At 36.0% G+C, this 18,267-nt stretch overlaps 2 protein-coding genes across 2 annotated transcripts; both read right to left on the bottom strand.

Moving 5' to 3' along the window:
• Window positions 1-4,613: 4,613 nt before the first annotated feature.
• Window positions 4,614-5,909, bottom strand: LOC142632390 (uncharacterized). Its single transcript, XM_075806810.1, has 2 exons — window positions 5,567-5,909; window positions 4,614-5,314 (listed from the first exon to the last, which is right to left on the bottom strand). The coding sequence occupies exons 1-2, from the start codon at window positions 5,907-5,909 to the stop codon at window positions 4,614-4,616; spliced, it is 1,044 nt and encodes a 347-aa protein (XP_075662925.1).
• Window positions 5,910-11,997: 6,088 nt separating this feature from the next.
• Window positions 11,998-18,047, bottom strand: LOC142633146 (uncharacterized). Its single transcript, XM_075807415.1, has 3 exons — window positions 17,747-18,047; window positions 15,190-15,889; window positions 11,998-12,372 (listed from the first exon to the last, which is right to left on the bottom strand). Exons 1-3 carry the CDS (start codon window positions 17,756-17,758, stop codon window positions 12,272-12,274), a joined length of 813 nt encoding a protein of 270 aa, XP_075663530.1. The 5' UTR covers window positions 17,759-18,047; the 3' UTR covers window positions 11,998-12,271.
• Between the last annotated feature and the right edge of the window lie 220 nt (window positions 18,048-18,267).

The raw sequence follows: 18,267 nt of genomic DNA, 5'->3' as shown, positions 1-18,267 counted from the left end.
ATAGTGCACCTAGCTACCCCTTTCTCCTTGCGATAGTCCCTCACCATTTCTACCTGTGATAAACACTGTTTGAGTAGAGCCAATCACATCAGCAAGGCAAAGCTTTAGTCTATTTGCTAGGATTTTTGTGATTCACTTATAAACAATATTACAACACGATATGGATCTCCCATTTTTGAGGGATTTGGAACTTTAGGGACAAGAGTAATGATGGTAGAATTCACTTCACAATAATTTCCCTGAAGAGAAGAAGGAACTTGTAGCTTTTGAAACATCTTCCTTGACTATATCCCAAGACTTCTTGTAGAAATGAACAGAGTATCCATCCAGGCCTAGTACCCTTTTTTGTGGATAATTTATGTAAAATTTATTCAAATCATAAAAATAAATCACCCAAGTATACACAACGTATATAGCTGGGGAAACAGAGTCCGGGCCTAGTGCCATATATCCCCTTTAATGGAAAACAATCCTTATTTCTTCTGCTGTCACCTCACCTTGAAGCATAGTCTTTTATCCTCGGGGATTCTTGATTCCATTAGTTTATCCAAGTTGTTAATCCTGGCCACATCAATATGAGCAGGAGAACCCAGCAACCAAACAAGCATCAAACAAACATCTAATCTAATTCTTCTCTGATCTAACTCTGACAGTCCTATTAAAAAACCAGTATTTTGATCTCCCGGATTTAGCCAACTATTCCTAGACTTCTGCTTTAGAAAGCTCTCCTCAGCAAAGTTCAAAGACATAAAACAATGAGATTTCTCTTGTTCCAACTGCAGCAATGTTGATTGTCCAGGGCAAAGCAAGAGTGTTCTTTGAATAGCCTCAAGTTCCTCTAGCCTTTTGGACTCTTTTAAGTGATAAGCCTCCTAATTGATCTTCATTAAATTTCTTTAAATCAGCTTTCAAAACAAACAGAACATAGGAACCCCAATAACCTCCTGAGACTAGATTGAACTAACCAGATGCATAAACTTAGGATGATCAGTTCAAAAATTAAAGAACTGAAAGTGAAATGGTTTTGGATCACTGTTTACCTCTATTTGTGAGAACATAAAGGAAGCTGCATGATCAGAAATACCAGGAGGAAGGAACTCCACTCCAATGTGAGGAAAACAATCAAACCAAACTGGATTGACTAGTATCTTGTCAAGCTTTCATGCCTTGAATTGAAAATCCTCACTTCTACTGGTCCAAGTGTACAGAGGCCCAATATAGGGATGATCCAGAACCTCCAGCTCTCTTAAGCAATGACAAAACTCCTCTTCAAATGAAATAGAACCCAAACCTCTAAACCTTTCATTAGGCCCCTTTACAATATTAAAGTCACCACTTATCAAACACGGTTGATCACCAATTTGGGACTTGAGGCTACGCAAATTTGACCATAAATTCTTCCTCACAATGCCCCACTATTTGAGCCATAAACAAAGGAAGAATAAAACGAGTATCCTTGTGGTAAAGTAATCGCACAATGAATTAGTTGATCACTACAACACAGGATGCTAATTGTTACTTTTCCAGATCCCAGCATACCCATATTCCACCTAAATAATGACTTCCGTAGTTATTATGGAAACTTCAGCCAGGAGCAATCGCCTTCATAATGCTGAAACCTTCTAATGTACAATTTTACCTCTTTCTATTTTAAGGGATCAGTAAGGCCCCTAATATTCCATATAATGAAAATCATATGAAATCTGTAGTTTGCAGAGGGTTACTAACATTCTTTACCCCTTTATCTCTCCTTGCACTACATGTGTCTCCTTGTGTTTATTCTTCTTTTTGCTTTTGATTATAGCCCCTTGCTGCATTGCAGCTTCAATGAACTGTTGTATAGTACTGTCCATCAGAGTGTTCACTATCTTTCAACTTAGGAGATAATGCTGAAGGTTCACCAATTTCCTAAACACCCACTATAGTATCTTCCAAAGCTTGATCTGATACAGAATTTCTCATTGGAGTAGATCTCATCTGCATCTTCTCATTTGAAGAAGAACGATTAACAGGAACCAATACTTGGGACCACAATGAGCTTCCCATAGGATTCGGCTCCAGCCTAACCCTCTCATTTGGAGGTGACACATTAACAGAAGTATACCCTTGGGGTTGTAATAGACTTAGGGGAGCTCCATTACTCATTTTCTTCTCCTTATTTACATCCCCAACCTGCTCAGTTGGCTTCTCCTTCGTCTTATTCTTTAATGGGCATGAATGAAACAGAGTGACCAAAGATTTCACAATCCACACAACTCTGAGGTTTCCAGGGACAGGCCACTTTAACCTCCAAATATACATCTTTCCACATATTTACAGAGATAGTTGTAGGCAGTGGACTATTAGCTTCAATTTCCACACAAACCCTCGCGAATCCTAGCCACTTCCATTTCTCCGGGAAAGATCTAGTATATAATGGTATGCCCACCCCATTAGCAATATGAGTCAGGCACATGGGGTTCCAATATTCAACTGGGAAGGGAAGATCTTGATCCAAATAGGAATCCTATTGAGATTGAACTTGATAGCTTGTAACCCAGGTTGCCATTTATGAAGAATAAGGGACTTGTTTGCTACAAACCATAATTGAGCTTCAAGAATTTTATCCCTTACCTGTGCATCCTCACAATTTAAACAAGAATGACCCTCTTTCCATAGTCATCACTTTCCACCTTGCCAAATTAGCTCCATTGATGGCCCATAAAATTCTTTACCAAATGGAAAGGTAACGATTTATCCATGGATTGACCCACCAAACAACTCACCCATTCAGCAACTCCTTCCTCCACTGCATCCCCAAGGAGGCTTTACAATAGTTCTGCCATTTTTCCTTTGTAGAACAAAGAATTTGAGCACTGCAGATTGGTCCCTACGATCTCAAAATAGAACTTGCCAATCTGAGATTGAGGGTGTAGCAAAAGGGCTTTTTACAGCAGGTTGGGCCTCTGCATGTTTCTCGAAGTAAAACAGCCTATTAGTCACCAGCCCATTAGTCATCAATTTCATCCATAACAGCTTCCGTTAGAACAGTACAACTGCAGTAACAGTTAAAAAAAAAATTATTTGTTGATCTTTGTGCAATCATCTGATGTGGTTAATATAGTCACAACCACAAAAGTAAATGATTCTATTTATTTGTTATGGGCGCAAGTAAACAATGTAGGTTTGGGGCTAAAAGAAATTGAAGCTTGTTTTAGCAAGTCCTCCTCAAGATAGTAATGAGTTTAAATGTGAATATAAGAATTGTATAGTAATGTCTTGGTTATGGAATAGTATGGAGCAGTCAGTGAGTGCTAATTTCAGTTTTTTTTTTTTGTCTATTTCTAAAGAAATCTGGGAAGCTGTCCATTAGACATACTCAATGGACAAGGCCATGAGTGAGTACTATAGTGCTTTCTGTGATTTCCTGTATTATGTGGATTAGATTGGATAAATGTGTGCTTTGTGGGCATGTGTTGAGTCTCATATTGGGTGTTTATTAGGTCAAATTGAGTTATATAAGTGATTATGAGGAGCTTCAATTGTAACTTGACTAGTCCTTTAGGTATATAGTGTAGACATGACTAGTGGTCTTCCACAGGTTGTGACACTATCAAAGGGATAATAGATGAGTTGAATCGGTATCATCATATGACGAGTGATGTGGAGGCTTCGAAGTAACAACATGCGCAGTTCTCTAAATTTTTTTCTGCACTTTATCCAAATCTTCAATCAATGAAGACCCAGATTTTGGCTGGAGATGGTATTCCTTCTCAGAGTATTGTGCATTCTACAATTCTTTCACTGGCTATGGATCCTCTACGTCAGACTTCAATTAAGAATGATTCACTTTAGTCACTTCTTTTGGGAGACAGGCCCCCTAGAAATGATGGTTGGGAGTAGCTTTACTAGAGGTGGTTTTGGTGGTCATGGTGATAATTCTTGTTTTGGAGGCTGTGGTAGTAATTCTAATGTTAGAGGTTGAGGTTTTGAAGTTAATAATTCTGGGGTTGATGCTTTTGGTAGTGGCAGAGGGAGAGATGGTTTTTGTCATTGCACTCATTGTGTGGAAGAAAATCATATAGTTTAATTGTTGTAATGAGGGGTAATTTTGGGCTTTTAAAAAATGATTCCCACGTGCCCTATAGTTATTTGCTATGTATTTGTATTTTTTTAAACAAAATAATTTTAATCCAAGTTAGATACCAAACCAGCACTCCGTCAGGCCAAATAAGACATAAGTTAACGGAAACAGACGGACGGAGAAATATCAATACTTTTAGAAAAATTTAAGTATGAAAATAGAACTTTTGAAACTTTAGGGACGAAAAACAAATTTTTATAATAATTTAGGGACAAAAATGATATTTCTCCTCCCCGTCCCCATTTTTTTTTTTTTTCCCGAGAATCTCATTCTTATCTTCTCTTGTTATTTGATTCATTGTATCTATACTGCTTTCGGACTTAATATTATGGATTCCATACTTGGAATTTTTTTACTAATATCTTTTGGTTGATGGTTAACTTTTTTGAATGGTGGCAAATTTTGTCTTATACCAGTTATACGACAGTCCAGCGTGTTATTGCCGATCAATTTTTTTTTTTTTTTTTGAAAAACTAGTTGGAAATTTTTATTATGAGGCCAGAAAACTTCTGTCAAGTGTTACAAAATTGGTTGCATCACAATGGATGTCCTCTAACCATATTTGGGGTTCATAAAAGAATTTCGCCAATTTGGCGAGTTTGTCTGCAACAGTATTACCATTACACTTGACATGTGAGAAGGAAGCATTTCTCAAGTTTGAGGTTAGGAGCCGCGAGTCCTCAATTATTTGACCAAAGGCAGCCAGGCAAGGTGAATCTGATATAAGGTGTTTGTATATAACCTCAAAGTCTCCCTCGAACACAACATCCTGTAGACCGATCTTGATGGCAAAGGAGATGGTTCTTCTACAGGCCAATGCTTCCAAGTCCTCCACAATGGGTGGTAAGCCAATGCATTCTGATAGAGCTTTAATCACGAAGCCATCAGAGTCACGCACCACAACTCCCAAACCCGCTGAGGACGTGTCCTGGAAAATTGCTCCATCACAATTAGCTTTGTATTGAGATGGTGGAGGTGGTAGCCAGTGGGTTGGTTGAGCCATTGTTCGTTGCAACAAGGAGCTGTCTTGAGTCATTTGAAACTCTTGAAGACGATCAACGGCATCACTGTAAATATTCCTTAGTGGCAGTGTAGTTGTCCCCACTCTCTGCGCATTCCGGTTATGCCAAATGCTCCACGCGATATATGCAAACAACTTCGTCAACCGTGGGATTTTTTGTGCAAGAATTCCTTGGAACAAGTCACGGAAAACAGGAAAATTTTTCCGCCAAAAAAGGTCGACACCGCTCTAACTCCCACCAAATGTTTTTTACTACAAGAGAACCCTAGATTGCATGGACAGTATCTTCGGTGTCACAACAGCAATGGACACAAACAGAGTTTCGCGTGATGTTCCTTTTCAGCAGGTTCATTTTTGTCAGAAGAGAATGGTTGAATGCTCGCCATATGAAGTGTCAGATTTTGTTTGGCACATTTAAGGACCAAGTCTCCAACTAGAACGGCCTGTGTGCCATCGGGTTTGATGGACCAGGTATTGAGGCCACTGCCTCATCTGAGAGGAGCGATATGCTAACTTGGTGGAGTAGCATCCATTCTTCGTTGCAGTCCACATCAGTTTGTCCTTGGCACGGGTAGAGCTCAAAGGTAACCTGAGTGTGATTTCGGCTTCATGAGGAAGAAATTCTTCCAGCATTCGGTCTTCAATCCATCTGCATTTTTCCTCATCTATAAGGGCACACACTAGTGTGTTATTGGGAAAAAGTTTTTGAGGCAAAATCACACGGCTTGAATGCAAATCTGGGAGCCATTTGTCACCACCAATCATGACAGATTTGCCATCCCCTTTTCTCCATCTTAAACCCAACCTCACGACCCTACGTGTTTTTAGGATGCTTTGCCAAGCATATGAACCCTTCATATACACACCATCCTCAAGAATAGAGCAATTGGGGAAATATTTTGATTTAAAGACCTTATGAAAAAGGGAATCTTTGTTATGGAGCAACTCCCCCACAACATGGCTAAATTGAAGTTTTCAATGTCCTTGAAGCCTAAACCCCCTTGGCACTTCCGCATACAAAGTTTTTTCCAACCCACCCAATGTGTTTTCCTAACTTCCTCCTTATAACCCCACCAAAACTTCCGGATTAGAAATTCAATATCCTTCGTTAAGGAGATATTTTATGTAGTTGACTAATCTTTTGACAAAACGCACTTTACTTGTATTTGGGTACATCTAGAATGTGTTTAATACTTCAAAAAACAAGAGTTCAAGTCTAATATTGAAGCCATGCAAATCTGTCCAAGAAATAAGTGAAGAAGTGCTGATTCATTAAAACTCAACAGCTGCTCGACAGATAGCTTTTTATCTAGGTTTAATGAGGCTCGACAGATACTATCTATCGAGGTATCTATTGAGGTTACGGAAATCAGAATTTTCAGATTTGATTTTCGACCCATGCTTATGTGTTTGTGTAAGGTTTCTTTTCTTGCAATCTTAGACATATATAAGGCTTATTTTAAAAACCGTTACATAAGAGAATACAAAGAGAACATATGCAAAAGGTGACTGGAGCCTTATTCTCTCTAAAAGAAGCTACTGCGTCTTTGCACCTTAAGGTTTTGTAACAAAGTGCTTCTTGATTTTCATTGTTGATGAAGTGAAGAACTTTGCAGCAAATATTCTTCTTTCTCAAGTTGGTGAGTGAGTCACGTACTGGGATTCGTGCAAAAGAGTTAGTCACATACTGGGATCCATGCATCAAAGGGTGACGTTCATATGTTGAAGAGTTCAGAGGTTTTGAAGCGGTAGAAGGTTTCTGCTGTAAGTTCATCTACGGGGATTGCAGTGTCTAGGGACAAAAGTTTTGTGCTAGACATGAAACTTCTCTTTATTATAGTAGATTGTTTTTCGAGAAGGTTTTTCCCCAGGTTTTTTACTGTGAAACTGGTTAGTTTCATTGGTTTTTCTAGGTCATCATATCTTGTCTTATTTACTTTTCCTCTGCATATGATTTTGACATGATATTGATGTTTGTTTATTTTAACAAGTTCTATTCACAATAAACCTAATTAACAACTTGAGTTTAAAACTTGTTAATTCTATCAATCGGGGTCTATATTTCCCAACAAGTGGTATTAAAGCGGGTACACTCTAATTGGATTAATTTCCTGAGTGTAATCTTTGACCCCCATTGTCATGAAAAATCTTGATTGTTTTGATTTGCATGATCTTGTGTTGAATGATGATGATGTTTTTCAGGATGTCTATTGCAAGTTTTATAATATTTGTATGAAATCTCTTGAGTGTTCTACAAAATTAAAAGCTAATTTTAAAAAGGCTAAACTTGAAAGAGATGATTTAATTGCAAAATTAGATGAAGCCAGTAATTTGAATAAGAACTTTAAAAATCAAATTTCATCTTAGGTGGACAAAATTAAGGGTTTGGAAGAGCAACTAGTTGAATTTAAAACTGAAGTTGAAAAATTAACTAGTGTCAAACTTGTTGTTGAGCCTAACTTAAAAGAATTTTTTTTTTATATTCCTCCATTTAAAAGAAATCATGAAGAGTTAAAGGCTAATATTGCTAGAATAGATAAAGGTAAACAATCTGATGTTAACGCTGAAATTTCGAAACCTATGTCTAAAACTCCTCCTAAGATGAAAGAAAAATCTATTTTTGTCCCCACTTGTCATCATTGTCATATTGTTGGCCATATTAAGCCAAATTGTCCTAAGTTGAGATCTCTGTCAACCTCTAAGGTTAGACTCCTTCTGGGAAGCCAAGTAGCTCTAAAATTGCTTATGTTTGTCACCATTGTGGTGTTTCTGGACACATTAATCCTAATTGCATTAAGTTGTATCTTTAAAAGCAAGTGTCCAAATGGTCACAAGTTTCCTCTCAAGGACCTACACTTTTGTTTGGAGAGTTATTAAAAACTTTGAGCTTTTTAACTCAATTTCAGAAAAATTTTAATTCTTCCATGTCCTTTAGTAGACATACTAGGATACGTGCTTTTTCATCTTCACGACCAAAGACTCGTGTTGTGTGAGTGAGAAAGGAGCCTAAGACTTAATTGTCTTTTTTTTTTTGTCCTCTGTTTTAATTCTTATTATCTAAAGTAGCACTCTCTTTACTTGATTTCTTATATACTTTTGGAATCATGTTTTCATGCATCTGCACCTTTCTATCATGCCTTCATGCATTTGAATCTTTCTTTCATACTTTCATATTGTTTGTTTGTTTGTTTTTGTTTTTGTTTTTGTTTGGTTGTTTAGTTTTTTTTTTTTCAAAATAAAAAAAATACAAAATAAAAAAAAATACAAAAACAGTATGTGTATGTATACATTGGTTCTTGTGAACCTTAAAATGGCCATTGAAACAGAGTTCTCTAAACTTTGTATCTTTTGTAGCTTAGATGAGCATTTCTATACACAACTAAGCAAGTGAGCTTTGTGGCTCTTTATTTGTGATGAGTAAGGTTAAGTGATCTCTTATACTTAACATTTGTATCACTCTTTTTGATAGGAATGACTAGAAAATCCTAGGAGAAATGCAAAAATAACCATCTCATCACTATTACTCACCAATCATGACATGACATCTGTATGCTTTGGCATAGCAAAAGTGCAATGTCAATGACATCTGTATGCTTCGGCATAGTAAAAGTGCAATGTCAAAAAGTTTAATATAATTGGGTATTTATTTTCTCTCTTTCATATACCCATGCATGATTTGCTTAATCAAAGAAAAATATGCAAAGAAAATAAAAGCAAAAAAAATAAAATACTTTAAAACATGATTGCAAACGTGTATTCTAGAAAATGTGAGAGTTATAGGATGTACCTCGAAGGTGATAGTCTCCATCAAACAGTTATGATCGTGTGTGAGTTAAATTGATTTACTCATACCCCAAATCATCTAACATAGAGACACTTATGCAATCTTGCAAGGTTTTCACACACAACACGCAAAACTCTTTGTATGTTTCTTTGATCTTGTCATCCATAGTATCTTGTTTCATTACATTCATGCATTTATATAGATTCTTTGTACCCCCTTGATCATCCTTGATCATCTTTATGTTTCTCGGGTAAAGTTTTATAGCTTCTTGTACCCTTTGTAAATCATGACAAAAAGGGGAAGAAATTGCAAAATATGTGGTTTTTGTTTTTAAGATTCTACATGTTAGGAGGAGAAATACATGCCCTTGTAAAGGGGAGATGTGTTTCATCTTGTTAGGGGGAGTGCTTACTTCCTTCTTCTTGTACACTGGTCTTGTGACCATTTTTACATATATTGTGATTATCTTTGATGTATATATTTATATATAGATATATATATATATATATATATATATATATATATATATATATATATATATATGATGTATGTCTTCTTTACCTACCTCTACATGTGTTGTTTCTTTTCTATCTTTATACACATGTTTCCTCTTTATTTGTATGCAATCTATTATTTCTGCTTCACACAAAGATGCTTTGATGAGTTTTGTTTTAGTGTTTCAGAAATACAGGTTGTCAAAGTCTTCATTGCCTTGAACTCTCTTTTTGCAAAGTTTTTAAAGAGTTTGTGTTAGGATAGATTTTATTGTATTCAACAAGTGAGTATGAGTTAAGTGATTTATGACCTCTCTCATATGTTCATTTGTTTGTTGTGGTTTTGTCATGGATTGCCAAAGGGGGAGATTTTTAAGGACATATTTTATGCAGTTGGCTAATCCTTTGACAAAACGCACTTTACTTGTATTTGAGTAGATCTAAGATATGTTTAATATTTCAAAGAACAAAAGTTCAAGTCTAGTATTGAAGCCATGCAAATCTGTCCAAGAAACAAGTGAAGAAGTGCTGATTCATTAAATCTCGACAACTGTTTGACAGATAGCTATCTATCGAGGTTTAATGAGACTCGACAGATACTATCTATCGAGGTTACGAAAATTATAATTTTCAGATCTGATTTTCGACCCATGTTTATGTATTTGTGTAGGGTTTCTTTTCTCACAACCCTATACATATATAAAGCTTATTTTAAAGGCCGTCACATAAGAATATACAAAGAGAACATATGCAAAAGGTGACCAGAGTCTTATTCTCTCTAAAAGAAGCTACTGCGTCTTTGCGCCTTAGGGTTTTGTAACTAAGTGCTTCTTGATCTTCATTGTTGATAAAGTGAAGAACTTTGCAGCCAACATTCTTCTTTCTCAAGTTGATGAGTGAGTCACGTACTGGGATTCGTGCAAAGGAGTTAGTCACGTACTGAGATCCATGCATCAAAGGGTGGCGTTCATATATTGAAGAGTTTAGAAGTTCTGAAGTAGTAGAAGGTTTTTGCTGTAAATTCATCTATGTGGATTGTAGAGTCTAGGGACAAAGGTTTTGTACTAAATATGAAACTTCTAGCTCTTTACTATAGTGGATTTCTTTTCAAGAAGGTTTCCCCCCAGGTTTTTTACTGTGAAACTGGTTTGTTTCATTGGTTTTCCTATGTCAGCATATCTTATCTTATTTATTTTTTCGTTGCATATGATTTTGACATGATATTAATGTTTGTTTATTTTAACAAGTTCTATTCATAATAAACCTAATTAACAACTTGGGTTTAAAACTTATTAATTCTATCAATCGGGGTCTATATTTCCCAACATCCTTGCATAAACTTTTAGGGAGTTTGAAACAGCCCATGGTGAAAGTGGGCATTGCTTAAAGGACCGCTTTTATCAGCACTTCCTTACTGCCTTGTGATAATAGTCTTTCTTTCCACCCTTCCATTTTATGCTAGATCCGTTCTCGAATGTAACTGAAGCTTTGCTTTTTTGCTCTACCAACAAAAGATAGAAGGTCGAGTTATTTGTCATAATTGGAACTGACTGCTACCCGTAGGAGAGTTTTAATGTTCACCCGCATATGATGATCAATGTTGGGGCTGAAAAATACTTGAGTATTGCCTCGGTTGATTTGTTGGCCTGAAGCTTCTTCATATTGATGCAAGATATCGAGGATAGTGCTACACTTATGTGTATTTGCTCGACAAAAGATCAAACTATCATCTATAATTAACAAGTGTGAGACCTTTGGACCTATCCTTCAAAGAGAGACTCCTCTAATTCAGCTGAATTTTTCAGCTTACTGTATGGGTGGTTTGCCTTGTACCAAAATAGAGAAAGAAACAGAGCAGATACAAGAACAAATAAGGGAAATCCACTTATTTGCAAAGCCCAATTTCTCCATTAATTTTTTTAGGAAAATCCATTCCACTCTATCATATGCTTTGCTCGTCTCGAGCTTTAAGGGCCATGAAACGTGCTTCACCTTTTCACTTGATTTTAAGGTGATGGAGCGTTCTTGAAACAATTTTGTACAAGACATTACAATTTTGCCAATCAAATATTGGCTTGGCTAGAAAGCCTTTATATTCCGGCAAACTCTCCTTTTCCCTCTGTCTAAACTCCATCTAAACTAACCATAAACATTAAGGTTCCTCAATTAAACCGACTTAAAAGCTATATAGAGGCAATCTCTTTTTTATTAGCTAGTCTTCTGCATTTGAATGAAAGTTTCGAGTATTCCAATAATAAAAAATTTGGATTTTGTTAACAATGTCTTAAGAGCAATGATTTTTTCCTTAAAAAAAAAAAAGAAGAGCAATGGTTAAAATGCATTTAATAATTTATTACATATTAGCTTTATACATTTTTCAAAAAATAAAATTATGTTGTATACATATATCCAGAAAAAGTATACACAACCATAATAAATTTGTGCATATAAGCCAAAATTTCATTAACATGTGTAATTTGTCAATGCATTTTATTACAAAAATAAAAATAGCACAAGCAATTCGATTCTCCTTTCTTCTCTAGCTGAAGAAAGCCAAGAGTGTAGACCCACAAAATTTGAAATAAACTTTCATGATGACTTAAAATCTAAATAAAAATTCCAAGCTAGTTTAGTTTATGATAAGAATAAGATTAAATGTACATGCCATGATGTGAGATGAGTACTTTCTAACTATAAAAGTCCTTCATAAAATAAAAGAGCACACATTATAATTCTCATTCTCAGTTATATATACAATCTTGCATTGTTATTGCATAGCCCTGACTATATGTGCTCCCTTCCCTTCACAGAGGGAAGAGAGCATAGTTCGGGACTATACAATAGTTTTCCTACAATTCTAGGACCAAGGCAACTATCAGAATAAGGAACCCCAAGGAAGTAGCAGCACACCCTGTCCAAACCAATACACGAGAAAACCGTGGCCTCTTAGGTAGGGATGGCCATACCCATTGGGTAATGGATATCCAACTCTACCCGATCCAATTATTCCGGGTAATACCCGGTCCTTGATGGGTAGAACTTAACGGGCAGGGTATGGATATTACCCGAATTATTCGGGTAGGGTATGGATAATATCCATACCCGACCCGTATTTAAAAAAAAAAACCCTAAATCTCTCTCTCTCACAGTCTCTGTCGTCTCTCTCTCTCTTTCTCTCTCTCTCTCTCTCTCTCTCTCTCTCTCTCTCTCTCTCTCTCTGTTCTGACTCTGTGTTTCTGAGCCAACGAGTCCCTGAGCCAACGATCTGCGACTCTGCGAGTGTTCAAATTCTGAGCCGAAATCGGCAACCAAAAATAGTTGAACAATTTCTTCGTTTCGATTCCAAAATCATAATTTCAGGCAAGCCCGATTTCTTCGTTTTATTTATTATTTTGCACAAATATTTTTTCAGTTGAACAAACAGTGATATACGTTTTTGGTTTTAGAAAATGGGTTCTGTTGGGATTATTGTATTGAAGTGAATGACACATTCTTTGTTTGTTTGGTTTCAAAAGAAAAATCTTTTCTGTGGGTATCTGGGTTTAGTTGATTATTAACTTTTGTTTACTTTTCTAGATTGAATTTGTCAACTAGTGTGTGTTAGATTTTGGTTTTAGAGTTTGAATTTAGCTGGGCATGTGTCGAATTTGGTTTTTGATTGAATGTTATCAACTGGGTATGTGTTAGATTTGGTTTTTGATTGCATTAAGGTGTTTGATTCTATTTGGGGATATGTCTATTTATGTAGAGAAGTGAATTTCGTACAGAGGCAAGCCAAAATTCTTAATTCTCAGACTTGGTTAATTATTTCTATCTAGACTTGAAGTTCAAATTTTAAAAGAAAATGAAATGAATTAGGCTATTGGTGTACTTTTCATTTTGTATATAATATAATTGATGTATCAGCTTAAACAAAATTTCCAAGTTATAGTCTCTTCTTGTGCTCGTTTCTCAAATTCCCGCAAGTCCACAAATTTGGCTTGCCTAAGGCCTAAGGCCTAAGGGAGTAATCCTCGTATGATTAAATTATATCAATGACAAAGCAATTGAATAGCTCCATTGCCTTTCTAAATTTGCATGATATCCGATTGGATTAATTTCAATCTTTTAGCCTCTTTTCATTTCATACAAAGAAAGAATGAGATTCCAAGTAAGTTGTTTTGCTATCAATCCAAATGTGTAGAAGAAAATGGTCAAGGACTGAATCAATTTTGGTTGTGTTGGAGCTTGGTCGTATGTGTCGACCGAAAGACGGAATAAAGGAATATTACAAGATATCATTTTCATGATTTTTCGTGTAATTAGTTGGTTCTCGAGTCAATTTTCAAGGTGGGCCATTGTGTGAAATGGATTATATGGAAGGTACTGTGTAAGGCTTTGGTAAGTGCACAATTGTTTAACATCTCATACAATGTAGAAATGCTAGGTCAATATTTGACCAGACCAACATTTTGGTAAAGTTATAGGTTTCATTTTGGAGGAGTTGCTTCATATGGTTTTGCATTCTAAAAAGCCCAATTTTGGAGAGAGTTTACTACTTTTCTTTTTGGATTCTGCATAAGGTTTGTATCCTGTAAGGCACGGTCAAATGCGTAAGCAAAAAATATACTATTGTACGACTTTCTGATTTCTTGTTATTTTTGGGGTCCAAATTGATTGAGATTTTATGGGAAGATATAAAATTCATTGGTATATGCTAAATCTGAACATAGACCTAAGTTTGTTTTCCCGATGCTTTTTTTTTTTTTAAGAGCTCTTTCGGTGAATTTGTGGTGACGCCGGCAAATTTTTGATGTTCACAACGCAGAAAGCAACTTGCAAGATGTGGACTTTGTAAAGCATAGACCTAAGTTTTGATGCAATTTTACATGCTGATCTTCACTACCATGGAGTTGGAATTTGCTTGACAAACAACTGAAGAGGCAGAGGAAAATATTGCTTAGTGACTTGATTGTGTAATTTTTGTTGCTGCACCATCTGTGATATGGAATTTTTAGAATATAGGAATGTAGGATTCTTGTCTCATGATAAACAGAATATAGGAATGTAGGATCTGTCATGGGTTTGGTTTGCAATGTTTCATCAAATTTGTTAGAATGCCGACTGAATTATATTACTGAGCTGATCTATATTGTATTTTTTGTAGATTGCTAAGATGTTCTCTGCTCTATATTAAGTTTAAAAGATCCAAGTAAACCTTTAGTTAACTTTGATCTTTACTAACATGAGTTGCAAAGAGTTCAAAGAAGGCAAGGTCTCGTACGATTATTGCTCTAGGAAAATAGAGCCGTGGAGCTTTAGCATTAAAACTTTTGTGATATAGAGCGTTGACTAAGAATCTATTTACCGTTCCGTGTGTTTGGAAAATTTATAGTGAATAGTGCTCTAAAGATCCGAATTTCTAAAGCATGTACGTAGTTCAATTTTCCTAAAAGCTCTAACTTTCACTTTTCTGTGTAAAATTTTTAAGAGTATAAAGCTCTTTTTAGTGGGTTACCATACACTTCATTTTTAGCTCTTAAATTTCTGTAAGGCCCTACTCAACACAGAGCTGGTTAGTTTTTAAGTTAAAATGATTTGCATAAAAAAAAAAAAAAAAAAGTTTCGGGTTTCGGGTAGGGTATGGATATCCATGGATAATAATTCGGGTAAGATTCGGGTATGGATATTAATGGATATTGATATTCGGGTATCCATGGGTAAGCTTTTCGAGTCGGGTATGGATCGGGTATACCCATACCCTACCCATGGCCATCCCTACTCTTAGGCATTAGCAAGATAGCGATGATGCTACAGAGGTAACCCGCCAAGCTAATTGCCGTAACCAAAATTAGGAGAATCTTAGTCAAGAAAGTTAGGCCACCAACTTTCAAGGATATAGCCGAACCAAATGTTTGTGTTGTGTTAGCGATAGTCGACATTGCTATTAGTTGTAATATTTTTAGAGTGGGACTCAATTTCTTCTTGTCTCCACCTCTGCCTTCCACGTCACCTCCCTCTCCATCTCCATCTCCGCCTCCTCCTCCACCTCCTCCTCCACTTCGTCTGCCACTCCCATTCCCTCTACCTCCATTTCGTCCTTCTTCTTCTTCACCTTCTCCTTCATCACTATCACTGCCTCCCCTATTGCCTCTAAAGTTAAGCCTGTGCTCTTCCTGGCATCTGGAGATAGATGTCTCCTGTGAGCGCTGATATTCTAGTTGTAATGAAACGTCCTCCTCAGCTCCATCACTGCCTTCCACAATCTCAAGTGCAAAAACTCTTAAGTGCTGCTCAGCGCTGGCTTTGAGACGATGAAGTACTTCATGGTCTTTGAAGTGCGATCGATAGGAACTCTCAGTGGATACCCATGGATTAACAGCATGTGTGTCTTTTCTGAATGGAACAATGGGGCGGGTTTCGACGATGTCTAGCCAAAGCCACAGGGTTAATGTGCAGATCATAAACAGCACCTGTGCATCACATCCCTGTTACAGAATATTAATCAAACTTGTCATATGCATCACATCCGTTTGCCCCCGTCTTTTTTTTTTTTTTTATTAAATTATAAACAACACTGTGTAAGGTGCAATACTTTTGCTCACCAATCAAAATAAACACAAATAAGTTATGGTTGATATATATATGTGTGTGGGGGAGGGGGGGGGGGAGGGGGAACAAAAGTTTTGTACTTGTGAAGACTAAAAAGCACGTGTGACTACTTTTCATGGGTTTTTATTAGGGGCGGAGGGAGGGGAGGCGAGGGGGGCAGGTGCTCCCTGAACTTTCAAATATTTCTTAGTACTAATATGGTACATATATCACACATGCCCCCGACACAAAAGACAATAGGTTGTAGTTATACACAAGATGCAAATCCTACTGCCATAAGGAAATAGGAATCATAAGGGAATGGGATTGACATAAGACCATCCACATCAGTGGGTGCATAGTCTTCTAGAATACAAAAATCCTTTTATTTTACACATTTTGGCAAAAAAAAAACACCCACATGAATTTATACACGATTGCTACACCTCACTCTCCCTCTCGCCTCACTCTTTGTGATCAACATCAAACCACTGCCGCACGAAAAACTCTCCTGATCAACGTCACACCACTGTCGCCAATCAACATCAAACCACACGAAGCCTGATCAAATCGCTGTCAATCACTCTCACCTCACTCTTCATTTTTCTCATTTGATCAAGATCAAACCACTGCCACCAATCAACTCGCTGATCAAGATCAAATTGCCGCCGGTCAACTCATTGATTTCTCGTTGTTTGATCAGTGGTTTCGGGTTGGGTGGGTGATGATTTGGCTTTTGGATTGAGTGGGTTTTGGCCTAAATGGCTTTCATTTTTTCATTTTTCTTAACAATCGAGTTTTTATCCCTCTACTTTTTTACCCCCAATAAACATCATAAAAATAAAACTAAAATTCCTTTTATCCTCCAATTTGTATTCTCTCTTTATTTTATATTCTCCTATTTTTTCATCCCGAGACCCTTAAGGCCCCTTATCTAACAAATAGTGTGAGACTTTTTTTAATATTTAAATATTAATTTAATCAATTTATATATCATAATATTTTTTTTGTTTAATTAGTATCTATTTTTTCACTTTTCGAGATCCAAAACCTTTAATAACTAATTTTTTTTTTATAAAAAAAAAATATTCATATGCATATTTTATGGTATATATTTATAATTAAAAATATTTTTACAAATAAAATAATTTTTTTCTTTCACATAAAATTAGAATAATTAGAATAAAATAAATTTTATAGCATAAAACATAAAATTAAGCTAATTTATAAAAACAAAAAACACTGAATAAAAAATAAAGCATGAGTTTATAATACAATTAAATAAACAAATAAAGAACGAGGAATCAAAATGAATGAAAAAAAGTGTGAAAAGTTACCTAAGAGCATTTGTACCATACAATGCAAAGTAGAAAAATGTGTAAAAAATAGCTTAATTTTACGATCCAACCCCAAAATCTCCCATATCAATCAATTTTTAAAGATGTGCAAATTTGCAAATAGGAAAAAAAAAAAAGTTATAATTTCAATCTATCAGTTAGATCTAAAAAAAAAAAAAAAAATGTCAAATTACCACTCATGCTAGACCTGGCAAAAGAGTGGACCCATCCGATAACTCAGCCCAAATTTGAATTAAAAATATCTGATTAAGCTGTGAACCAGTCTGTTTTTTTTTTTTTTTTTTTCCTTTTCTTTTTTTTTTTCCTTTTCAGCAAAATAAGTGAAGAAGGCTTGCTTTAAAAAAAAAAAAAAAAAAAAAAAAAAAAAAAAAACCAGTCGTGTGATTGAAGACGTACCAATAGCGCCATGCTTGACTCACTTGAGGCTGAACTGCCGCTGAAGACTGTTCAGCCGATTTAACGGTAGATACCCGCTTTGTTGAGTGTTGTTGATTCGAGACTTTCTAGTGGTTCTTCCCCTCTTTCTCTCTTCATTTTGGCTGTGTAGCTAGCTGATTCATTTTTAAAGGACGAAGAGCGGTTCCTCCCGTCTTTCCTTACACTTTCCCTGGAATTCCGAAAAATCCACGTGTCTCAAATCAGAACGGTTGGGATCAACCAAGTCTATCTTTGTCAGCTTCCGAAGACTAGTCAACACGGTGAATAATGTTAACCTATCGCATTAAATTTATGATAGGTTCATGAATGTGAATGATACTCCTCTTTTAACGTTTATCGTATTTACTTATGAAATTTATGGTGGTATTTATCAAGAGGAGAGTATAATTTTATTATACTTTAAGAGTAGTTAAAAATTTTCTGTTTGCAAAATCGAGTAGAAATTAATGTTTTGAATTTTGTTTTTGTAGCGTACTATT

The sequence above is a fragment of the Castanea sativa genome, chromosome 4 (assembly GCF_040712315.1).
Source record: "Castanea sativa cultivar Marrone di Chiusa Pesio chromosome 4, ASM4071231v1".
In the NCBI taxonomy this organism is placed as follows: Eukaryota; Viridiplantae; Streptophyta; class Magnoliopsida; order Fagales; family Fagaceae; genus Castanea; species Castanea sativa.
Note: the sequence above shows the minus strand (reverse complement) of the source record. Positions and strands in the feature narration are given on the sequence as shown.